Source organism: Eutrigla gurnardus, assembly GCF_963514095.1.
Source record: "Eutrigla gurnardus genome assembly, chromosome: 5".
Lineage (NCBI taxonomy): Eukaryota > Metazoa > Chordata > Actinopteri > Perciformes > Triglidae > Eutrigla > Eutrigla gurnardus.
In genome coordinates this window covers 5,309,948-5,336,384 of record NC_139919.1, presented here as the reverse complement: position 1 = coordinate 5,336,384, position 26,437 = coordinate 5,309,948, and the positions used below count along the sequence as shown (strand labels likewise).

The 26,437-nt window shown below is 42.7% G+C and overlaps 2 protein-coding genes across 4 annotated transcripts in view; one reads left to right on the top strand and one right to left on the bottom strand.

Moving 5' to 3' along the window:
* Positions 1-26,437, top strand: part of LOC311013480 (complexin-2) — a 656,754-nt gene that overhangs the window by 294,272 nt on the left and 336,045 nt on the right. The gene's annotated exons all lie outside the window — the stretch shown is intronic.
* On the bottom strand, positions 5,722-24,664 carry pcdh12 (protocadherin 12). Of its 3 annotated transcripts, none has more exons than XM_084009047.1 (6): positions 24,649-24,664; positions 21,494-24,348; positions 19,184-19,275; positions 15,152-15,303; positions 8,495-8,659; positions 5,722-7,537 (listed from the first exon to the last, which is right to left on the bottom strand). In XM_084009047.1, the coding sequence occupies exons 2-6, from the start codon at positions 24,320-24,322 to the stop codon at positions 7,278-7,280; spliced, it is 3,498 nt and encodes a 1,165-aa protein (XP_083865173.1). In that variant the 5' UTR covers positions 24,323-24,348; positions 24,649-24,664; the 3' UTR covers positions 5,722-7,277. The 3 variants fall into 3 exon arrangements, with proteins under 3 accessions (XP_083865173.1, XP_083865171.1, XP_083865172.1); XM_084009045.1 differs by having other exon boundaries at positions 24,619-24,661; XM_084009046.1 differs by having other exon boundaries at positions 19,184-19,272; positions 24,619-24,661.

The window sequence follows — 26,437 nt, the reverse complement described above, 5'->3', positions numbered from 1 at the left end:
CTTGTCTTCTCCTTGTCCTGAACAATATCTTTTACTTTGTCAAGGCGCTTTATGTCCTCTGACACAGCTTCCTCAGCCACAACACCCTCAACACTGCTGTCTACCTGTGAACAAATGTTTTTTATATTCTTTCAGTCCATGTTTTCAACAATGCATCGATAGACCTACAATTATATTGAGACATGTGTTTACCAACCATGAAGTGTTCTGGCACCTCTGTTGGGTACCGCGCCTCTCGTCCAAACATCAAAAAGAATGGGAAGAACTGTAATCTGTGTTTTGGTCCGCAACCCAAATATGACCGCATCCAAGTACTCATCCCAATGTTCTGGTTTTGTAGCCACCAGCTTGCTGAGAGCTCTAAAAAAAGAAAATCAGAATTTGAATTGGCAATAGGCATCTCTCAAAAAGATGTATCGTCCCACTAGCATTTGCTGCTGTTAATTGAAGACCATATGGTACATATGACCATAATGTACATTAAATATATAATTAATTCATGTTAAATCAACCATTTGCCTCACCTTTGTATAGTACCATTCATCCTCTCTACCAGTCCGTTTGTTTGAGGATGATATGGTGAACAAAGAATCCTGTCAATCCCCAACTTTGCACAAACATTCTTGTTTATCTGTTAATATAAAGAATATACTGTATATAGATCAAATCACGAGTGAAATATTTCAGCAACATTTTTTCAAGTATTTTCAAACTTACCACATTCACAAACTCTCTTCCTTGATCTGTCAGGATTCTTTTAGGAGCCTCAAACTGATGGAAGAATTTTATTATGCATTCTGTCACCTCAGCTGCCAGTTTTGTATGGAGAGTATCGGCTTGTGGCCACTTTGTCAGGTAATCCACCATGACACAGACATTGTGATAGCTGTTGTTTTCAGTTTACAGTTCAGGGCCCTCATTTACAAAGCTTGCGTACGCACAAAACGGGGCTGGAAACGTGCGTACGCCACTTTCCACGCAAATGTTGTGATCTATAAAAACCAAACTTGACGGGAAAGTGTGCGTACCCGTAAGCAAACTCTGAGGCATGCGTACCGGTACGCACATTCTGGAGACTGGAGGGGAATCAGCAGTAAACGTGAGAAGAACTATATATTTTTGATGACTCGCACACATTTAATTATACTCCATATCATACGTTAGATCTGCGTTATCATGATGAAATGTTTTTGATGCTTTTAATGAGTGATAGTTTTTTTCATATTAACACCTTCTTTTAAAATCTGACTTGTATCTTAAATCAAAATAATTTTGAAATGTTGAATCAGCGCTGTCACCGCAGGAGACGGCCCAAATGCATGTAATGCAGTATACAATAAATACCTTCCATTAGATCACTGCAGAACACAGCGGGAATAACTAAATATTCTCCTTATTTATGTGCATATATCATCAACACACATACATACAGCCATTAAGCCATCGTATAATTGTTACACTTATCCTCGTTTTTAAACCACCAGAGCGCAGAGGAAATGCGCTATAATGAGTGGCACGCTCGTGCGCGCTCAGTCGTGGAGCGTGGAGAGCGCAAATTTATCGATGACCCCGAGCCACAGCCCCCTGCCCGACTGAAGGGGTATCAACAGGGCGCAAGAATCCGGATGGATGTTATGCGTTTGTAAGATAAGGAAGACAACAATCAATGTTGATTGTAAACGTATTATTTTATTAATCACAGTGTGCGTTTGTCGTAGCTCATCTGCAACGTTGTTGATGGCGGTGATTGTGTCTCGCTGAAGTTGCAGGACGGCATCAGTGCCGTCACCCTCCTCACCGTCACCCTCCTCACCGTCACCCTCCTCACATCACCCTCCTCTACGCCACACGCTGCAGACTCTGGAAGGACAAAAACTATTTAACGTTTTGTTTTATATACAATAAAAGTTTAAAATCTGTTTACCCTTATCCCTCTGGTCTCAGTCGCGTCTGTGTCTCCCTCCTTTTCAGACACAATCCCCGTCAAAGTCACATCAAAATCAAACCTCCTCAAATACTCTAGCAATACATTAAATCCATGTTAGGAGCGGAAAGATGTCATTTACCTTCAGATCACCGTCCGCTCCGTCCAGCTGACGCCGTTGACTGCAGCAGCAATGTGTTGCCACTCGCACTGCGTCATTTTATTCGTGATCCCGCTGCTGTGACCACTAAATTAAATTATTGTCCGGGCCTCCACCTCCCCAACAAGTGTCTCTTCTCCGTTTCTGAAAAGTGACGTTTCTTCGCTATTTTTCTGACCTGTCGCCGTGATTCACCACACGGAAACGGTACGCACACTTGTAGGTGATCCTGTGATTTATAAAGGGAACATTGCATACAGCTTGCGTGCGCACAGTTTTATAAATCAGATTTTTTTTTGGCGCACGCAAACTTTGGCTTTTTGGCGTACGTACACTTTTAGTAAGGATCCCACGCACAGTTTTATAAATGAGGGCCCTGGTCCATGCCGAGCAGCTCAAATGGATGTGTAATCTGAAAAAAGCAGTACAAAATAAAAAATATACATTTCTGTAGCACGGCCTCCCCATATAAAGGGCAGAAGATGGTAATTGGGCACTGGAAACCTTTTTAAAGGGATGTTGCACAAAAACCATAGTAGGTGCTCAAAAGTGTTGTTTATTAACTGCTGAGAAGTATGTAAAGATCTGTATGTATTTATATCTGTAAGGTAATATGTGATATGTTTTGTGATAGAACAACAGACATTGATTTTGAGAATGTGTCAACAACAGCTACCTTTATTGGGTGGGGTATACTCCACCTCCTGTTTACATGACCAGCTGACTGGCACACTGCACATTCTGACACCTGTTTAAAACACATGAAATAGTTAACTATCTGCTGGCATATCACATTTGAGTCGACATATAGAACAGGTTTTAAAATGTATGTAATTTAATGAAAATATTAAGGAAAATATACATGCAAGTAATACATATGTATGTGTAATGTGCTGAAACTATATAAAAAACAATGTTCTCATTTTTTCTTCAATTGAAGTGCTTACTTACCAATTTATCTATGTCAGCTGCAATCCCAGGCCAGAAAACCCTTTTTGAAATGGCGTCTAGTTTTTTTTGTTTGTTTTTTTGGTCCAGTGTATGCACCAGCTGTCATGAAAAACCCTAAACATTTCGTTAGCCTCCTCTGTGCCTCTAACCACTTTGGCTTTGATGACCTTGCTAGGACCTTTCAAATAGAAGAGTGCTCCATCTAGGAAATAAATTGTAACATAGGCCGACATTAACATCAACAAACGTAACATCAACGCAAGCGTGTGATGTCTATATTTCAGCTAGACATCCATAACTTACCTTCGAGGATAAACTTTGAAGCCCTTCATTGAACTTCATTTTTTTCTTTCTTGGTAATATTAGGCAAATATCGGCCTTCGGTTTTGTAATCCAGAACAGTTTTATACAATACTGGATCCATATTGCTGTCAACTCATTGTCACTATTGATTCCCAGGGGCTTAATGGTCCCAAAAGTGCTTTGGGGTAGCGTCATTTGACGAATTGGATAATATAGGCTATAATAAATGTATTTAGCATCATATGCTGTTTAAATGTATAGAATTATAATAAAATGACTTGACCAAATATGGCTACTTTATAATATATTGATTGTTCATATTACTATGTAATTATGTAAAATAAAATAAAATAGTTACACTAAATAAAGAAGCAAATGCAGTTAATATTTAGGATACTTATGTTGCCTACATTTAAATTATTTCATATGCAAAGATGCAAATCTAATTCAGTGTAAAACAAAAAAAACCAAAACAATATGTTCATGAAAGTGACGTGTTTGTCCCCACATCAAATACTCTTCACAGTATATAGATGGGACTAGTATGTGTAACCAGAGTGAGTTTTTACCCCAGCATCATAGCACATACAAGTACAGCAAATGTACTTCAAATTGTGCTTTTCTACAATTTAAATTGAACTAAACTACACGTAGTACAAAATGAGTTTTAGTCCATGAAAAATGAGTCCAAAATAGCGTGAAAAAAGTGAACGAATTCTTAACACAATTGAAGTACTGATGATTAGTGTGTCAGCACAGTACAGTGTGTTTGCATGTATATTACCATTAAATATACTTAGTATAGGTTGCATGGTGGTGGAGTGGGTAGCACTGTCGGTCCTGGGTTCGATTCCCGGTTTGGGTTCCTTCTGTGTGGACTTTGCATGTTCTCCCTGTGTCAACATGGGTTCTCTCCGGGTTCTCCGGCTTCCTCCCACAGTCCAAACATATGCATGATGGACCTGTTTGTCTCTACATGTCAGCCCTGTGATAGACTGGTTACCTGTCTGTCTCTACATGTCAGACCTGTGATAGACTGGTTACCTGTCTGTCTCTACATGTCTCCCTGTGATAGACTGGTTACCTGTCTGTCTCTACATGTCGGCCCTGTGATAGACTGGTTACCTGTCTGTCTCTACATGTCTCCCTGTGATAGACTGGTTACCTGTCTGTCTCTACATGTCAGCCCTGTGATAGACTGGTTACCTGTCTGTCTCTACATGTCTCCCTGTGATAGACTGGTTACCTGTCTGTCTCTACATGTCGGCCCTGTGATAGACTGGTTACCTGTCTGTCTCTACATGTCAGACCTGTGATAGACTGGTTACCTGTCTGTCTCTACATGTCAGCCCTGTGATAGACTGGTTACCTGTCTGTCTCTACATGTCAGCCCTGTGATAGACTGGTTACCTGTCTGTCTCTACATGTCAGACCTGTGATAGACTGGTTACCTGTCCCTTCGCCCAATCCCCCCCCCCCCCAGTGATGGACGGACGGACGGACGGACGGATGGATGGATGGATGGATGGATACTTAGTATACTTATTTTCACCAGGGCAGCCTCACCATTTAGCAGGTGACATCTGTTGAGTCCCGCTGGGTTCAGGTCCTAAGTCCTTTGTGGGGACACTGGGACTGGGACAAGATTTGAATCAGCACAAACTAGCTTCATGACGCTCTCTGAGCCTGCAACCCGACAGACACATGAACACACCGCCAATGAGACGTTTGAATTTAAGGCACTGTGTCAATCAATCAGAGCTCTGCATGATTTCTGTTTCTGCCACTAGATGGTGCTGGTGCCTCTGTTTTGGCTGTATACTATATATTAATATATATATATATACTTCCTCCAGCTCCTCCAGGAGGACCCCAAGGCGTTCCCAGGCCAGCCGGGTGACATAGTCACTCCAGCGTGTCCTGGGTCTTCCTCGGGGTCTCCTCCCGGTGGGGCATGCCTGGACCACCTCCCGCGGGAGGCGTCCAGGGGACATCCGATACAGATGCCCGAGCTGGCTCCTCTTGATGTGGAGGAGCAGTGGCTCTCCGAGCTCCTCCCGCATGGCGGAGCTCCTCACCCTATCTCTAAGGGAGCGCCCCGCCACCCTGCGGAGGAAGCTCATTTCGGCTGCTTGTATCCAGGATCTTATTCTTTCGGTCACAACCCATGATGATGCTGATCATGTTCATGATAGGTGAGGGTAGGAACGTAGATTGACCAGTAAATCGAGAGCTTCGCATTTCGGCTCAGCTCTCTCTCCACCACGACGGACCGATACAACAACTGCATTACTGCGGCCGCCGCACCGATCCGCCTGTCAATCAAAGTTTTTCCAATCAAGTTGTGGATGCTGTTTGAAATGACATGAAAACTCAGTTAAAACATGATACAAACTTTATTGAAAAAGTTACAAAACTAAAAAAAAGTTTCCCAAAAATGTTCTTAATACAAAAAGACTATTTACAAAGTGCTGTTGATGGTAAAATACAGAAAAACTGGATGGCAATGGAACCAATAACTTAAGAGACAACTGGATAGTGATTGAACAGTATATCCCACCAGTGGTGTGGTGGTAGTTGATGAGGTGGGTGTACTGCTAGGTAGATGGGTAGGTTACAGAGAGGAGGAAGTGGGTATACTCTCCCATATATTCCAATGGCTTTCTGGCTGATAGGTGGGTATCAGGAGACGGCTTGGACGCTAATCTTAAATCATTTCCTGTCAGAGTTCATCCAGACTGACTCTCATCACATTCAGTGTGTTTCTGTTTAGTCCTGAGGAAAAACAAAAAGCCAAAGCAACTCTTCCTTCTGGTCGCCGTCCAAAACACAAAACTATAGACACGTTTATTACAAGGTTATAACGTCCAAACAACACAACAGAAACATTTTTAACTTTCAGATTCATTAATTCATTTCTACTGTGTTTAAACTTTCTGTTTTCCTTTACTGTATCAGTTTCTCTTCCTCTCCTTTCATTCACCGTTCATTACCAGCAAAGTGCCTGATGCTCCCTCATTTATTGAAATGCAACAATTCATACAAACATCAGTCTTTTGATAGCAAGTCTGTCCACCGGTCCAATATTTGTTCCAAAGAGAAATATATCAACATCTCCTCCTCAGATTAAAAGGAAATTTACACCCCAGACATTTTTATATTTTGAGAAGGTTGATATTTGAGAACAATCTCTAAGAATAAGTGATTGATCAGCTTGGTCTCACAGCCAACACCTCAAATAAAGACGCTTGGTCTTGGCACCAAGGCGTCCTTTAGCGCCTTGATACCGATGCAACAGGCTTTCAGCCAACTGCATGTAAACTCATCCACGGCATTATTAGACGCTCCGAGCAACTCGGAAAGTCCACCAACTAAGGACAGTTCAAACAATCACAGGACTTTCACTCAACGTTAGGTCATGTGATGCTTGTGATGTTGAAAACATGACTTCAGACCACCAGACCGGTGTCAGACGCTACTGTACACCGTTTTTTTTACACCAAAACATGAGGTTTTTCTGAAACATGACTAATACGTTTTGGGGCCTAAGCCTGGTGAAGTTGCATACTGTCATCCAGACGTCAGAAAAAAGACACAAACAACACTTCCAACTGAAAGACATTCACTTGAAAGTCGCACTGAGCGACAGGATAAAAAGGAATCCGAGTCCGTTTCGGACGATTTCACAAACTGCTGTGAGACGGCGTTGGGCGTCATTATACACATGCAAGACAATATGACGAGTCGTGGGATTCAAAACCAACACGATTGGATGTTTGTCCCATGAAATTAGCATAAAGCTTTTGGACTTATGTCACCGCGGTGACGGGGATGACGTCATCTTTCTTATTAGCACAGAAGTGTGTCACATTATAGTAACAAAATCATAGTTATCACATAATGCCTCTAAAATCCTCATCTTTTCAGTGTCCAGTCAACTTATTGACAAAGTCCTGAGGGCGCAGCGAGGCCTGACCTCTTCTCAGCATTCCCAGAATTCTTTGGGGCATTGCCTGCAGCAGCGGCGGTGTTGGCGTCCAGGCCCAGTGAGCGGCGGTACGCTGCAGACAGTCGGTACAGGACGTCAGGCCTCGGGCCGGGGTGGGCGTCGGCCTTCTGCGTCATCAGCATCTCAAACAGCGTGCTGACCTCAGACAGGAGCGCGCCGCCCAGTGGGCCGTCCTTCTCTGGAGATTTACCTGAGGGAGGAAGAGGAGAGGGAGGAAGAGGAGAGGCAGGCGTCACTCTGCTGCTATTTTAATTCTGCCATTTACTTACATTGATGTAATTTATTATTTTAATGTACTATTATTATTATTATTATTATTATTATTATTATTATTATTATTATTATTATTATTATTATTATTATATTTTATTTTGAATTTATTTCCCAACTTGCTTGTATTTCAGATAATGTTAATCATGTGATTACTTTGGGTATATATTATATACATACTGAGTTCATGTATGACTTTTTTCACCTCTCATGCCTTTTATATTTTTTCTTTTCTTTTGTAGTTTTGAAATATATTTTCTCTCTCTTATGTTTCCATTCAGTGTCATCCTTATCATTAATCATTTTGTACTTTTCCTTCAAACAGCTGGATTTATTCAAGATTACATTTGAAGACATCATAACATTAACATTAACAGTACTATTTGTCACTGAATAGAGCCTGAATGCATCATAAGGTGACTCAATGGAAACCTGAACGTTGTTAGCGGTCGGCTCCATCAACACTAGTTTCCTGTCCACGATGTGGATCAAGCTGATCTTCAGATCACATGTTTGCACTGAATCTCTTCCAATAGGAGTCGGGGGCCGATCAGACGGGGCATCGCTTACGGCAAGCCTAGAGGGTGGAAAGTGATCAAAGTGAACCCGGAGTGAGTCGGGTTGGCGTGGACTTGAAGTGAACCACCTCCTGATGAGGTCTGAGTAGGGTTTCTCAGAGGGTCTCGTTTTAGGTTTACTTTGGCAACCAAACTACGTGGTCAGGCTCGGACTGTGGTTTGGGATAAAATGATGACTATTTCACACAGGACAAACAAATATATATGGCAGCCTCCTCTCTCAGCCCTCACTCCTTATAAATAGTAGCTGTGATTTTAACTTTGACTTGATTGAAATGTCAGAGTTGTTGGTGTCTTACCGAAGGTGGAGAAAGACGAGGAGTCCAGGGCGTCCCGGGGAAGTTGCTCACTTTCGGGGGACGGAGGCCCGGTGGGGACAAAAACGTTGTCGTGGTAATCACCGGTGAGTGGGAGAGACAGTCGGGCCATCCAGGCCGGGTCGTTGATCTCGGAGAAGACATCGTCTGCGGAGAGAGGAGAGACACATGCTTGACCTTCACCTGTTTCATTATCTTGACTTTGTGTCAAATCCGAAGCCCCTGTAAAGAGATGAATTTAGAGATTCAGAGAGACGTTTCCTGTCGGGGCAGATTTACGTTCTATCTGCTAGTCGAGAACCAGGCGGGAAGAGAAGCAGGAAATGACACAGTGGTTTTATCTGGCTGCTGTCAACAGGCTCTTCCTGCCCTCCGCGGCGGCTAAACATCATGTCCTCAATGCCGTAAAAACCCTGTGGGCCTGCAGGGCGGCGTAACCGGAGTGAAAACACAAACAGCACGATTATACGTCTCATTGAATGTATTTATTCACTGGGAAACAAGGAATCTGTTTGACGCCACCGTAGTCTCCGATCTGATCCTCATCACTTCCTGTTTATGCCTTGAGCTTCCTGCCCCTGTCTTGTTATCTGCTCACAGAACGCCGTTAGAGCTCTGATCTAATTTAATCCAGAGACAATGAAAGAGCTGCACGGTTCATGCGTGTGGAGGATCAGTGAAGTTTGATGAGAGGAAACACAAGTCATCCTTCATGGAAACGGACGCCAACACAACACAAGAAACAAACGCAACCATGTCAAACGTACGATGCAGATCCTTTCTACACGGCAAATTATTTCCAGAATGTCACAGCATCTTTATGTAAAAGGTCACCATCAATGACACTATTGTCACTTCATAGGCTTACACTATATAGAGGATTACATATAGGACTGTAGAGGGATGCACGGTGGTGTAGTGGGTAGCACTGTCGCCTCGCAGCGAGAGGGTTCGATTCCCGGGTTGGCCTGGGTTCCTTCTGTGTGGAGTTTGCATGTTCTCCCCGTGTAAGCGTGGGTTCTCTCCGGGTTCTCCGGCTTCCTCCCACAGTCCAAAGACATGCAGGATGGGGATAGGTTCATTGATGACTCTAAGTGTCCCGTAGGTGTGAATGTGAGCGTGAATGGTTGTTTGTCTCTACATGTTGGCCCTGTGATAGACTGGCGTCCTGTCCAAGGTGAACCCTGCCTTCACCCAATGACAGCTGGGATCGGCTCCAGCCCCCCCGCGACCCTGAATACAGGATAAGGGACTATAGAGGACTATATAGGTAACTATATAGATGACTATGTAGAGGACCATGTAGATGAATATATAGGCTATATGAAGAGGACTATGTATGTAGTGGACTATATAGAGGACTTTGTAGAGAATTTATAGAGGACTATAGAAACTATGTAGACTATGTAGTGGACTGAATAGAGGACTATGTAGATAAATAAATAAAGGCTATGTAGAGGACTATGGAGACTATATAGAGGACTATATATTGGACTATATAGAGGACTATGTATTGGACTATATAGAGGACTATATATTGGGCTATATAGAGGACTATGTATTGGACTATATAGAGGACTATATAGAGGACATATAACATTCAGGCAACTAAATGTTGGTATCAAGGCGTTTTTGTCGTCCCGACAGACAGGAGAAAAAAGCAGCCTGGACACGAATAATTCTTAAATTTAATACATTAGTTTGAAAGTCATGCTGAATGACAAAATAACAAATGAAAGTCAAATTCATGTTGTATCAGTGTATCCATGAACTGCTGTGAGGTTGTGTTCTGTGAAGCTAGTAAAGTTTGAACAGTGTTGGTCTCCCAGCTGAGACTGATCAGCCTGCTGAGGAGCTGCGGTCTCCTTCATCTAACCACAACCAGATGCACAGAATAAACGTACTATGAGCCACCCACCCCCGGTGTGGCTCAGACCGCCCAGAGTTAATCCCCCTCACTCTCCCTCCTCCTTTTGTTTCAGCAGCATTTCACCAAACCACCTTCATTAACTGAGTCTGCTGTTTAAAACCAACGTTCCTCTTTACCTGTAAATCAAACACTTATTTTATGTGGCAAGACACATTTTTTCAGCCTTTTTGATTATAATATTTGGTGCTTATATTTACAGTGAGCACGTCATTGTTACAATAATACACATGGTGTCAGTAATACTAGGACAAGATGTGATATCAGGTTTAAAAAGTAATAGACACACAACATCCAGGTCTCATATAGAAAACACAGAAACACCGGACATGGAAGGAAAAAAAACTTGCAATGTGTGTGTGTCTCTCAGCTCTGAAGATCTTTAAAAACACCACAAATATAAAGTTACATTAAAAACAGCTTGGTACAGCTTCTACAAGAGATAGAAAACTGCAGATCAGCTGCAACTTTCATTTATTTATATCACGACTGAGGAATTTTATTAAAAAACATTTCTCACCATTTTATTAGTCTGATTTTATTCTCTTGGCTCTTAAATGACTGATTTAATTTGCATTTGAAATGTCCTTTTATAATGTGTTTCATTTGATTTTCTCTATTGATGTTTTATGTAAAGTGCTTTGAATTGCCTTGTTGCTAAAATACTCACTGTACATTTTGTCATACATTAGTGAAAAGGAGGAAGTAGTGCATTTGTCAGGGACTATTGTGAGCGGCGGATTAATCCACATTTGCTGCTCTAGTGAGTATGTGCATGTGGGATTTAGTCAAAATAACAGTGTGTTTTTAAAGGAACAGATACACATTTGTTGGCATTGGATTTGCTGACACTATACATGTGTAATATATCGGTGATTTGTCCATATATACAGGAGGTATGTAAAGAGTGCTATAGAGTTAGTTTCTTCCTGTTTCATGGTGTTGCCACGGCAACAGCATTGTACAAAAACATACAATTTAAAAGGAAGCATCAGCTGCATCGGACCACATTTGAGGTGGATGTGGTCAACCCACAAGGGGAAGTGAATATATGAAAGTATAAAACATCCTGTTGCCAGTAGGTGGCGCTATGACTATGAGACAATCTCGGCATGTGAACGTCCTTGGACCTGGACCCTTATCATGTCTGAAAAATTTTAGGCAGATTGGACAATGTACATTCGACTTAAAACAACTTTGTTCCAACATTCCAACTGCTTTTGTATGTACTACTGACCAATTTTAAGTTGATCAGATTAAATCTAAAAAAGTACTGCGCATACAAAAAATTGTACCTTCATTGAAAACAGAATACTGATTCACATCATCCAGGTAACAAAAGTCCACCTGAGAAACAACCGCTCGGGAAAGCCAACACCAGTAACATCATCTTCACATGCCGACACACAGGCAGCTTTGTGTGGTTCATTACGGCGCTGCTGAAGAAGAAGCTGCAGGTCAGAGGGAGGAATGTGTTTCCCTGACGGCTTCATCAAAGCGTCAACACACACACTGGTGTGAGTGACACTGATGATCCAGCCTGGAGGGGAGTCATCACACACCAACACACTCACTCTCCTCCTCTCTCCCGTCTCCACCGCCATCAGTCGGGAAACCCCTTCACTCGCCCCGGGGCTGCCACCACAATACCAGGAAGAAACAGCGCACACACACACACACACACACACACCATCCACTGTACCAGAGCGGGCTGGCCTACATAATGGAATTCACAGCTAAACAATAATCCTCAAGTGTGAGTGATGTTTGGCAGCTAAAAGGTCTTAGTTCAGACTTTTAGTTATTTAACTCGGACTGACATCTTTGGAACAGGCGTGGAACAATCCACCCCAAAATGAATTCATCCTGTGGGATTTTTCTTTTGGATTATTGCATAAAGAAATCAATTTCTGTGGCAAACAACATTCATGAGACTTTGAATGATTTTTGAAAGCAATCATGCATTGATTGCATGGTTAGCAAAGACACTTTTTTTTACTTTGATTTGTGACATAATATGTATGTGAACATAAATATCATTGATGCAAAATCATTGGTCAGAAAGTGAAATATTAACAAATCCTCTTTTTATTTTTACCATATATATATATACATTATATATGTGTGTGTGTGTGGGCTGCACGGTGGTGTAGTGTTTAGCACTCTCGCCTCACAGCAAGAGGGTCCTGGGTTCGATTCCCGGGTCGGCCCGGGTTCCTTCTGTGTGGAATTTGCATGTTCTCCCCGTGTAAGCGTGGGTTCTCTCCGGGTTCTCCGGCTTCCTCCAACAGTCCAAAGACATGCAGGATGGGGATAGGTTGATTGATAATTCTAAATTGCCCGTAGGTGTGAATGTGAGCGTGAATGGTTGTCTGTCTCTACATGTCGGCCCTGTGATAGACTGGCGTCCTGTCCAGGGTGTACCCTGCCTTTGCCCAATGACAGCTGGGATCAGCTCCAGCCCCCCCGTGACCCTAAATACAGGATTAGCGGTAGAAAGTGTGTGTGTGTGTGTGTGTGTGTGTGTGTGTGTGTGTGTGTGTGTGTGTGTGTGTGTGTGTGTGTGTGTGTGTGTTCTCCTTAAATTACACATTAAACACGATAGACCAGACTTTTAATGAATTACCCATCAAACCACAGTGGTTGTAATATTGTTGGGAGTCTCACTGTGACTCCAAACTCAATTAATCGAAAACAGTGGATAAAGTAACCATCTTTAAATGAACCACAAGAGAATCCTGTGGGGAGATATTTCTGAAAATCTAATTTAAGACATTTCATTTGGGAACCCAGTTGAAGAGATGGGAGGAGTTGGCTCGTTTAAAAGTTAAAAATAAAACATACTAATGACTTGATAGTAACACCTAACAAGCTGAAACTTTCTGTTAGACTGATAATATTCAGTATTTATAAACTAAACTAATGGAAACCTCAACTGATTCTGATTTGGGGACAAATTGTCAACAGCGTAAGACAAAGAAAGAAACGTGTTTATTGGCAATTTAAATCTGAGAAACAAGTGGAGAATGTGGGTGGATGTGGATGCATACCCTGGCTCTGTGATATTTCCTGCTTTCTTCCTGTTTTCTGCATTTGTCGGTGTGCGTCCATTGTGAGTGACCAGTGTGTATGTTACTACAGGGTCAAAGTTGCTTTAGTCCTGATGAATCAAAGAGTTCCACCAGGAGGTCGCAGCTGAACTCACTGACACCAGTTGAGTTTAAAGGGTCGAAATACAAAGACACAAACACAAACATTGGAGACTCACGCAATGCTAGTAGTGTTGTCAAGCATTGTTCATATAGGCTAAGTGGCAAACACGCGTTCCTCCTGTTGTTATTTAAATGCTATAAGACTTTGTCGACCGATGTTGAGGATCCTTCAAATTCTACCGAGACATTGCCAATCCATTTTTCTGAGACTTCACTACGAGGCCTAATTAAACGGTTTGTTGAGTGACTCTGGTTGTTGAACCCAGGTTAGTTGATTGTTGCAACAGTGAAAAGATTAATCAAGATATTTCTGATGAGTTTTCTTTTGTTGTTTTTTGTTTGCTTGTTGTACTTCTGTCCAGTTTGAATGAAATGCGAAATAAGAAAGTAATGTCTAAGGAATGTAGGAATGTAACATATGGAGTAATGTAAAGAGTAATGTAAGGAGTAATGTAAGGAGTAATGTATGGAGCAATATAAGGAGTAATGTATGGAGTAATGCAAGGAATAATGTAAGGAGTAACATAGGGAGTAATGTATGGAGTAATGCAAGGAATAATGTAAGGAGTAACATAGGGAGTAATGTATGGAGCAATGTAAGGAGTAATGTATGGAGTAATGCAAGGAATAATGTAAGGAGTAACATAGGGAGTAATGTAAGGAGTAACATATGGAGTGATGTATGGAGTAATGCAAGGAATAATGTAAGGAGTAACATAGGGAGTAATGTATGGAGTAATGCAAGGAATAATGTAAGGAGTAACATAGGGAGTAATGTATGGAGTAACGTAAGGAGTAATGTATGGAGTAATGTATGGAGTAATGTATGGAGTAATGTATGGAGTAATGCAAGGAATAATGTAAGGAGTAACATAGGGAGTAATGTAAGGAGTAACGTATGGAGTAATGTATGGAGTAATGTAAGGAGTAATGTTTGGAGTAATGTATGGAGTAATGTTTGGAGTAATGTATGGAGTAATGCAAGGAATAATGTAAGGAGTAACATAGGGAGTAATGTAAGGAGTAACGTATGGAGTAATGTATGGAGTAATGTAAGGAGTAATGTATGGAGTAATGCAAGGAATAATGTAAGGAGTAACATAGAGAGTAATGTAAGGAGTAACGTATGGAGTAATGTAAGGAGTAATGTATGGAGTAATGTATGGAGTAATGCAAGGAATAATGTATAGAGTAATGTAAGGAATAATGTATGGAGTAATGCAAGGAATAATGTAAGGAGTAACATAAGGAGTAATGTAAGGAGTAACGTATGGAGTAATGTAAGGAGTTATGTAAGGAGTAATGTATGGAGTAATGTAAGGAATAATGTATGGAGTAAAGTAAAGAGTAATGTATGGAGTAATGAAAGGAATAATGTATGGAGTAATGTAAAGAGTAATGTATGGAGTAATGTATGGAGTAATGCAAGGAATAACGTGGTGTAAAGTAAAGTAAAAAGTAGTGTGTGCGTGTGTATGTGTGTGTCCGTGTTTGTTTTACCGGGGTTGTTGAGCAGGTTGGCGAGTCCCTCCTCCAGCTGAGGGTCTATAGGTGAGTCTCTTCCTAGATCCCAGTCCACATCTCCGGCCTCGCTCTCACCGTGTCCGCTGTCTTTGGTGCTCTGCCAATCAGAACAGTCCTGGCCTCCATATCTGCACATGAAGACATCAGACAAGACACCTCAGTCCAACAGACACTCAAAAGTAATAATATACCGTATATTATTATTATGTATTTAAGGAATGGGAAGGAATAATTTTCTCATGGAGTGTGCCTTAAAACTTTCACCATTCACCATAAGTTGATTATAGTCAATTCTTGATTATCAGGATAATCAGAAATATCAACACTTGAAAAAGCTTTCTAGCTCTCTGAAAAATAGAACCTGAATTAAAAAATACATTTCATTTGTTAAGTTATATTTTATATCTTTAATTTATGCACAGAGACCTTATAATTTATGATCATCTTATTACAGATTCTGACTGTTTCACATCATGTGTTTATTTAATAAAATAAAATAATTGTAATATTTTATTCTTAACTAAATGTAATGTGATGTCAGCATGTTTTAGGAACATTTGGACAAATGTATTGTTGTGAATCGCAATAATCATATCATTCTGTTCCTAATGTATTTATAATAATACTACTAACTAAGTGTTACTATGTACTAGCCTACTTTGAGACAACTTTTGCAAAAAGTTTGTTGAAGAATTGTTCCTGGATCATGTCGGAAAACAAGGCTGCTTGAAACTGTTGAACAATTTAATGAAAATAGGAATGAACACTTAAATGAGTAAATACAACTTTCTTTAAAAAGAAACAAAGAAAAAAATATTTTAAAAACCCCCAGAGAGGAATCTGGTGTAAATCTTTCGACCAGACCAGAGGTATGTGGTCGTGAGATAAGATGAGGTGATAAAATTCCTGAGGTTTAAGGTGACTAATCCATTCACACACACACACACACACACACACACACACACACACTGTATTAGTGTGGAGCAACAGCCAGGCTCAGACATGTGCCAGTCAAATAAAGACTAAGTTAGTCACTGAGCAGCAAACACAAACTCATGTTATTCCCGTATTGAAGATTAAATCTGACTGTGAGGTGATTCTCCTCTTTGTTCCAGTTTAAGTGACTCCAGGATTTTGTCATGGATGTGTTAAAAAACAACAACTTTGCCAGTATTCAAGCAGCAATCTTCCTTTCAGTGTTAAATGATAGAGATGTTTTTTCATAGAATAGCTGCCCATTCTACCCTCTAACCCTGGATCCAGTTTATCTATCTGCCCTCAGATTTATCACTGGCTTTAGTTGCAACACACACCATTGTGTCCGATAAGGCGGGTCTGCCATCTTTAGCATATTGGTGTCTGTTTTTAAGGCCATACATGGAATGCTCCCTACCTATTTTTCATCAACGTTAGTGGAACTCCGGTCCTTACAAACTAGACTTAAGGACCTGCTGTTGCTTTTAGGTCCCACTGACACAGTCAGAGCTAGGGAAATCTGCATTCTCACCCTGCGATTTATGGGCAGGTCAGAGCAATGGTGGTAAATATTCCTGTTGTTGTAATTGTAATTGTTTTTAGTGATTTATATGTCCTTATTTTTTATCAGTTTGAGTCATGTCCAGTGTTGATATGATTCATGTCCTTGATTTATGTTCCTTTATATTCCAAACATCTACTACTCTGCATTCCTTGTATTATTGTTGTTTTGACATTTAATATTATAATGGGTAATATTTTTGGTGTAATCTGGGCTGCCTTGAGAATGAGGGCATGCCCTCATTTGCATTCCAAGAATTAAATAAAGCTAAAATAAAATTAAAATTAAATGTCATGCTAATAGCAACACAAATGCACACCCTAATCTAATCTGACACTAACATGCTAAGAATGTGAATATGTAAGTAACACTAAAACTAAAAATCTGACCGGCTGATCATGTGAACACTAATAACACCATGAAGTCACTCACATGTTTTAACCTAATATGCTAACCACTAACATGCTAATACTACACTGACACTACACTAACAGGCTAATATTAATATAATAAAATGATAATCATAATCCTAATGAGCTAAAACATGCTTACACTAAAATGACTTAAAAAGCCAATAACATGTACATGCTAATAAAACTAAAGTGACTCAACAAGCTAATAACACTAACAGGCTTATAACAATAGCTTAACAAGCTAATAACACTAAAGTGATTTCACATGCTAATAACATTAACAGGCTTATAACAATAGCTTAACAAGCTAATAACATTAAAGTGATTTAACATGCTAATAACACGAGCATGTTAAAGGTAGAGTAGGGAGGTTAAACCACAGAGACTTAGACTGTAAAACACATCGGTGAACCGAAAAAGTCCCGCCCCCTTTGTTCAGACCTCTGTTCAAAGCCCCGCCCCCAGAACACTAAACGAGTGCTCTAGATCGGCAGAGTGAATCAGGAAGTAAGCGTTGAGGGACAGGCAGGACATCCGATTATTTTCTCCAGCCCGACTTTTGTAAATCAACGTTTTTTTTACAGTCCTCCACATAAAAGAAAGTGTTTCTGAATAGAATCACCTACTCAACCTTTAACCTGTAAATACACTCAGGTGACTTTACAAGCTAATAATGCTAACATGTCAATAACAATAATAAAGTAACCTTACAAGCTAAAAACAAGTAACCATAAGAAGCTAAGCTAACAAATGTAAAAAATGCTGACTCATGTCTGGATTTTCGAACACAGGTGTGTGTGTGCGTTTACATGGAAACGCCCTGTGTTTATCAAGGTGATGTCAGATCTAATCTCACCCCACCGTGACACTGATGTAGCTGTTTCCTGTCAGAGACACTGAATCACTCAGACAGAGGTGCTGTAACCTGCCTGCACACACACACACACACAAGAGTGTGAAGGTTATGAGACACTCTTCCTAGTGTTTGACTTTTTGTCTGTTGCTGTTATTTCAGTCACAGCTGAGGAAGACATTAATCAGCTACAACTTCTGTCTTCCCCCGTTTACAAGGACCAGCGTCGCTCTGCAGACCGACCTACAGTCGGTGCCGAGAGGCCAGATATTCCAACTGTCCCGGCTGAGTAAAACCAAACATGTGTGAGCTGTTAAAGTGGTGTCATTGCCCTTTAATAGCCTGGTGTGATCAGAGAGCGCAGCAGTGATCACAGTCTGCAACCTGCAGCCAGCTGGCTCCCAAACAAACCGCTGCTGCTGAACAGGGTGATGGAAGACATGTTTCTTCTTTTTGAAGTGGACTTTCTTCAAGGTCGGCAGGAGGAGACTGTGGTCGTGTTTGCTGACCTGTCCTGTCCCAGTCTATCACCATGTCCACATCCACTAGACAACATCACAGAAAGCACAAACTGACACAACCCGGCTGCTCTGTCATCTCATTGTTTTCACGATGAAAACCTCACTAAGCACGTGAGACGAGAGGTCGTCCCGCCACGCTACAATTCAAGTCCCAGTCAAATGAAAAAGGGCTTTTAACAGGCCAGTAAATCACACATCATCTGCAGAAACCCTACAGAGTGTTCCCGCCTTGCTTTTATCTTTACAGCTCAACACGTTGTCACAAACATGAAAAACATCCCAAACCCCAAAACAGGGACCAGATCACCCTCTTCGTCGACACGAGAGCTCCTGTATTTAGTCACTGAACTGTTTCACTCCTTGTACTTTTTGTCCACATGGTTACAAAACATTTGACTTTTCTTTCACATGATGCTGACAGAACGACATTTAAAGTCATGAAAGGAATGAGTGAAAAAGTCAGAAAGCTGCTTAGAAGAGACGTGAAGCCCACAGAGCAGCTTTACAGCGAATACGACTCCTTCCATGGGTCACACAGGGGAAGTCTGACGCTGTTGTGATGTGACTGAGGAGGAAGAGGATGGAGGCATATGTATTGCGGTTGAGGATCAGGAGAAAGTAAGTAGTAAATATATATGGGGATGAGGGTGGAAAGAGGAGAAGGATAGGAGAAGTCACACTGACCTCCCGTTGCGATGAGAGTATTTGTTCCCCCTGAAGTTGGGCCTCGGCTGCAGCTGTCCCTGGCGGAGGAGAGAGAGGAGCTGGGAGATCTGCTGCAGGGAGGAAGAGGAGGAGGAGGTGAAGATGGTTAGAATAATGTCTTCACACTCCTTTACTTCACACAATGAGTACTGCTGACGACTGGACATGCTGAATGCTTTGCGGATTTATCTGCGATGAAGTTGAAAAAGATTGATGGCCCTTTCCTTATTCCAAACCATGGAACTTAAACGGGCGTAATAAGAGACTTGAACGTAATCAATGAGGTGATCATCAAATCAGATATTGACCCTCAGTCCTACTGTGATGCTCCACGGTCTTTCTCAGTCTGGATCTGGTGTTGGTTCAGCTGGTGGATCAGTGAGTGCAGCTGATTTCAGCGACATTCAGGTAGGAAGTGAATAAACGTTTTCCTTTCTTTTTTTTGTTTTACAGTGTGAGAACGGAGCGACTGTGTCCGTCTCACTGCTCACAGCGTTCTGCTGACAGCTCTGTTATACAACGGATACACACTGCACGCCAGGGAGGAAACACACACACACACACAATACGCATATGTGTGTGTGTTTGCACGCTAATATATGACTTTGTTTTAGCCATGACATTAGTGTGTTTTTGCATGTGCATGCTGCTGCAGCGACAGGAAACGGCCTCTACGTAAAAGCCTATTCTTCTCTGAGCAGTTTCCTTTTCGGATGGACTCTGAAATATGGCCGTGTGTGTGTGCGTGTGCGTGTGTGTGTGTGTGTGTGGAGGTGAACAATAACCCCCACTCCTCCACCTCCCTCTCCTCCTCCACCCAGGCCTCTTCCTCTTCAACCTCGAGGGAGGAGAGAAGCTTCTGAAGGACGACGAGCGCCAACTGGGCCGACTGGGAGGGCAGAGGAGAGGAGGAATCTGGGTAAAAAGGCCTCTTCCTCCCTCTAATGTGATTCACGTGAGGAAGTCGGACCTGGCCGAGCCCTCGGTTCTCTGCCTGCCGGGTGGCGGCAGCAACATTTGACCTTTGTTTTCCACAAAGCGTTGAAGCAGACATCCAGAGCTGCGTTCACCATCATCATTCCTAACTTCGGTCTGAGGACTGTTTGGCATTTTCTTCTTGGAACATGCCAAGCTTTGTTCAAGCCCACATAAAGACCCCAAACTCTCCACCCATCCATCGTCTACCGCTTATCCTGTATTCAGGGTCGCTGGGGGGAGACCAAACTAAATAAAAACAAAGAATGTCTTCACATGAATGTCAGTAAATCCGATTATTCCGTCAATTTGAGTAACTCAAATAAGTCATCTGTGTCTTTGTGTCTGACAGACTGGGTTCTGGTCTAGGATCCTGGTCTACTCTCTGACTTGTTGCTTTTTTTTCTTTAAAAAAAACAGATTTTTGTGTGATTTCTAAGTGACAGAGCGGCGTGACAGAGCGGCGTGTCAGAGCGGTGTCAGTTTACACTTACTTTAGCTGGCCTCATCCTCCTCAGACCCCCCACCCTACGGAGAGGAGTTCCACCTCCTCTTTCGCCTGGTTTCAAGATGAATTTGATATGTGATATTCAGTAAAAAGGGCTGTCAGAGTTTCTCGCGGGGGATAACAGTCTCTGACACATGAGCACCTGAATAAACTCACTGCTTTCTGGCTTCACAGTCATCCATCAGACACCCCACCCCCACCCCTCCAAGCCTCCAAACTTTCTGAGGAAGTCATCATACAGGAGGCTGAAAAAGCAGAAAGGCTGCTGGGAAAATGGAATGGAAGCTGATCTGTGTGTTAGGTGTGTGTGTGTGTGTGTGTGTGTGTGTGTGTGTGTGTGTGTGTGTGTGTGTGTGTGTGTGTGTGTGTGTGTGTGTGTGTTTGTGTGTTGGGGGGGGAGCAAAAAAAAAAGCTTTCTGCCTTGAAAATGACTTCAGAACTAGCCTCATAACATAAAATGGAGTATAATTAATTGAATTGTATTGAATTGACATTAGAATGAAGAACTAAAGGACCAAATATTTAGATTACCTTACAGGTGGAATAAGAATTATTCCCAAAGTCCCAGTGAAACTGAAGTTAGAGCATCTTTCTCTTCTGTGCTGATGTATTTCACAATGAAACAGAATGTGAGCTGTGATGAATGAAATACTTTCATTGGGCTGCTATGAAGTGGGCGGGCTTAGAATGAAGTGCGATATGAAGCAAGAGGACTGTCATGATATTATTGGTTGAAATTGGTTGGTGCTAGCTTATATAAGAACATCTGGTATATTGTTTTACAAGAAGACCATTAAATCACTCACCTGCACTTCTGGGGAAGCTGAGGAAAGCTCAATGGCGTCTCCAAACGCAGCCATGGATAGTCGAACTAGGTTTCTAAGTATCTGCCGATGTTCTGCATCCGGAGCTCCTCGTCCCTCTGAGGTCCTCGGCCTCCTGAGAGTCGCCTGGGATGCTGAACTTGGTGGTTCTGCGTCCTCCCCTTCTGTTTGGCGCTTCAAGGTGCTCAAATGTGAGACTGAAGAGGATGATGAAGGGTTTCTAGCTTTTCGAAGGCTCCGATATGACGTGGCGGGCGTCAGAGGGCCATCAAGCTCAATGTTTCCAGGTTTCCGAAGTGTTTTGCAGTGGTGGGTAGTGTCCCCTTCTGGGTAGCCTTGGGAATGGAAGCTTGTGTTCAAGACTGATGGTGTTAAGGTGTACTGCCTCTGAGTTTGTTGATCATCTGGGGACGGAGCCAGTGGCTTGGCTTCACTATCATCCTCATCAGACTCCCCCTTGCGCCCCCTGATGACAGGAATCAGCTGGATGTCAGACTTCCTGATGTTCTTCTGTGGGCGCCGTGGGTGGCGGGTGTAGGTTGATTCGGCCTGCCTGCAGTTGTAAGCCCGGCTATCCCGTTTCTCCGGGCGGCAGAACGTCGTCACCAAAGCGATGGCCAACAGAAGCAGCAGGCAGGTGGCGCCCAGGCAGACTGCCATCATCATGGTGAAGCTGAGCTGTCCACGGTTACCAGGCGACGAGTTCTTCAGATGGTCCTTGAGGTTGATGAACATCACCTCCAACGTCGCCTTGGTGACCAAACTAGGACTGCCCATATCAGACACGGCAATGTTCAATTTAAAGGTTTTCCCAATGAGCTCAGTTGCGTTGGTGGTGTTAATAAATAGCTGGCCTGTAGCATGGTCCAACCAGAACAGCTCATCAGCGTTTTCATCAGTGATGACGTAGCTGACTTGTCCATTAAACCCAGAGTCTGGGTCTTCAGCCTTTATGGTGGATGCAAGGAATCCAACAAGTCCCTCTCTGACCGAGTGATTGATCAGCAGAGGAGTTTCTTCAATTTCATTTCCCAGCTCCGTCACAATCTCACCCTTGTCTGTATTGACAGGTACGCTCAGAAAAGCCACACTCTTTCTGGGTTTTGGCTCTGTGATGACTGGGTAGTTGTCATTCACATCCTGGATGTCGATTTGCACGGAAGCAGTGCTGGTAAGAGGTGGATGACCCTGATCAATGGCCTCCACCGTGAAGGAGTAGCTATGAGATTCTTCATAGTCTAGAGAACGCTCAACGCTAATTACGCCGCTGGTTGGGTGGATGGAGAAAGACTGAGTGTTAGTGTCCACCTCATTAGGGTTGCATATGAAGTAGGACACTCTGCCGCTGAACTCCAGGTCTATATCCCGGGCTTCAACTTTGAGAGCATGGTAGCCTGGCTCATTGTTCTCCTTGAAGGAGGCCTTGTACAGGGAGGTGGGGAATTCTGGGGCATTGTCGTTTTCATCCAGGACACGGACTGGTAGGTGTTTAACACAAGACAAAGGGGCGTCTCCATAGTCCTGGGCAAGAAGTGAGATGTTGTACTGCATCACCTCTTCTCGATCCAGGCTGCCATTGGTGACAATCATGTAATTGTCACCATGGATCCGTTTAAGGCGAAAAGGGCCAGATCCTTGCTGAATATGCGCTCTTACTTTACCATTTTCTCCCGAATCTGCATCCGAGACCATCACCAGAGCGAGGAAGGTGTCCTCTACTGCTCCTTCCAGCACGGTCGCCACAGGTGAGTTGGGTGGAGTCCAGGTCATGTGTATCCTGGGTGCGTTATCATTTACGTCTTGGAGCTTAATGTGCAGTTTGCAGTGCGTGGGGATGGCGTTGGGCCCACGATCACGAGCCTGGATGATTACTTCATAAGAGGCCTGGGCCTCGTAGTCCAAGGGGGCTTTAAGACTCACAGATCCACTTTGTGGATCCACGTAGAAGAGCCTCTGAACCTCTGGATGGGTGTGCTTACTGAGTGAATATTCCACTTCCCCATTGGCGCCCTGGTCTGGGTCAGTGGCCTTGAGGTTGATGATAGTTGTCCCACGCGCTGTATCCTCAGATAACTCCACGGTGGGGGTGCTGTCCTCAAATGTGGGGCTGTTATCATTCGAGTCCTGAATATTTACACGGACCAATGTGCTCCCAGACCTGGGGGGGTTCCCCTTATCCCATGCCACCAGGGTGAGGTCAAACGTGGCCTGAACCTCCCTGTCCAATTCTTTGATCACCACCAGCTCTGCCTGTTTTGTCCCCCCTGGTGCGACTGTCACATCCAGAGCAAAGTGTTGGTTGACGGACAGCGAATAGGTCTGGAGACCGTTAGGCCCTGCATCAGGATCCACTGCTCGGTCCAGAGGGATTCTCATCCTGAGGCCAGCCGTCTCAGAGATCTCCACTTCCTGCAGCGTGCTAGGGAAGTTGGGACTGTGATCATTCAGGTCCATTACTTCCACACGGACCCGCAGGCAGTTCACAGCACCGCTCTTCCTGTAGAGGACGCTGAAAGCAAGCTCGCACAAGTCGGACCCGCGGCACAGCTCCTCCCTGTCCAGCCGGCCTTGGGTGGAGACGATCCCGTCTCGGGTGCTGACAGAGAAGGGAAGGGCTTTCCCGTGCTCCACCACCTGGAAATCCTCCAGAGGACCACCTTCATCCCTCTGCCGGAGGTCGTCGACCAGACAGCCAACCCGGGTTCCCGTTGCCTGCTCCTCCCAAACCCGGTACTGGATAGTTATGGATGACGGCTCGGAGGAGCGAGCGTCCGAGCAGAGACTCAGAAGCAGAAGTAGAGCCAGCAGCATAATGATGTGAAGTAATAATCTAGGGGCTAAACACACATGTCTCAGAACTAAGAAAAGCAACCATTTAAAATTTGGAAATAAGCTTCTTTTCTTTAGTAATAGAAGTTAAATCCTGTTTATCTGTAACAAAGATATAAGATGATGATTAAATCCATTTTCTTTTCAAAATAATCAACAGTTTCTTCTCACAAAACTGTTTTCACACCTAACAATTAAACCTCCAGCCGGTCAGGAGCCGATAATAGAAATCTAGAATTAAGATATCATCCTGTCTCTGTCCTGCTGTTGTTACTCACTCATACAGCTGCTGGCGTCCAGCCTCTCACCTCACGAAAGTTTAGCTCCAACAGACAAAGTTTGGATGTGGGTTTCCACATGCTAGTGGAGCCCCAGCCAATCAAAAGAGAGGAGGAGGGTCACATGCAAATGAATCCAGACTCCACACAAAGAAAAAAAGCCCTCCTGCCCCGAGGAAACTCTCCACAGCTCTGGAGTGCTTTTAAAGAAACATGACACCGCCTCTCCGTCCCCCTTTCAGTCTGCAGGAACTCATCACAACCTGCAGCCTGGACCCTGAAATCATTTGGAAAATGTGTGTTAACTCCCACTGGGACTAAAGTCCACAGAAAGACATGCATTTGTGCTCCATTGCAGTGACGTAAAAATAAAATACAGATAGGATGATAGGCTTTAAGCTCACAGTATCAATCATCATTATGGATTATTCAGTAAAAGTGGAAAGTTTGACATTTCCACAGTTAAGGACGTCCAACACGTGTTTGTTTTTGTGCAGCAAAAACAATCCTTGAAGATTCAACCAGCTATGAAGTGAACGCTCAACATTCACAAGTCTGACCTTAATGTGACAAAACCCACATTCCAGCTTCGTCCCCCAAATATAATTATGAAGCATCAATCTCCAACCTCACAACACAGAGGTCAAAACATGCTGCCAATCATTTCAGACATTGTTCAGCAGTTAATAGTTTCAACTGTAAAAACACACAGTGGAACCAAATTAACATTTCTCTGGACCCCAAAAACAGTTAAAAGACAATACAAAACTAAAAAAGAGTTAATAATATAAAGAAAAAAGAAAGAAAGAAAGAAACATAACAATAAGCAAATACCACGGTAAAAGTTAAAGGTTCGTCATTGACAAGAGTTGCAGAAGACACGTTGATGGATGTGGGATTTGTTTGTGTTAAAGGTTTACTCAAAATTGAAAGTTGAAGAATAATTTGAGATGTTTCTCAAAGTTATTTTCTATATGAAGATATCAAACCTTCAGTACACGACACAGGCTTTAATGTTGGCCATTTGAGGACCCTTAACCAATGTTTTAAACTGATTTATTTTTCTTTAAGAAATGTTTGTGATGAAGTCAGTGGTCAGGAGATCAAAGGTTTAAACATTTGAGCCAAAAGAACAAAGATTACAATATTCTATCTCTCTGTGTCTTCTCTTTACTTGGATCAGAATCCTGCAGACGCCGAGTTAAAACCATTAATACCAGTAAGAGCTTAACAGCTGCAGAGCCACTGACAGACGTCTTCCCAGCATGCACAGCGTTTATTTTTCATTTGCTCCCCAGAATATCCTGCAGGCTGAGAGGAGCGTTCAAGCGTATCGCGTTCCTCTCGGCTCTGCTTAAATAAAGCAAAAGGGCATCGTCGCTGTCGACGGCCAATGAGAGACTGAGGAGAGGAGAAAGACTCTGCTGTCTGGTTGACGGTTCAAATCCTGAATGATACAGGACACACTGGGTTGATGACAGGAATGTAAAAGATCAATCACAGAACCAGAAGACTTAACAGAGCATTTCTGAGAAACAGCGGAAAAATACATACTTTATTGTATTAAGAAATGAAGTGAGAAGGTGGCTGTGAAAACAGATTAAACATTTCCAAAAGTGTTCACAAATATCATAATAATAATCACGTCCATATAGTCATCTACTATTCTGCCTACAGTGTTCATTTTCAAACATGACATCTATTTTTTACTTTACTCCTGTGATACAGTATCCGAGGAATATATCTGTTTTGTATTTTTGAAGACCTATTCATATATAACTGTAACTGTTGAGTTATTGCCTCATATTGATAAGTTAAT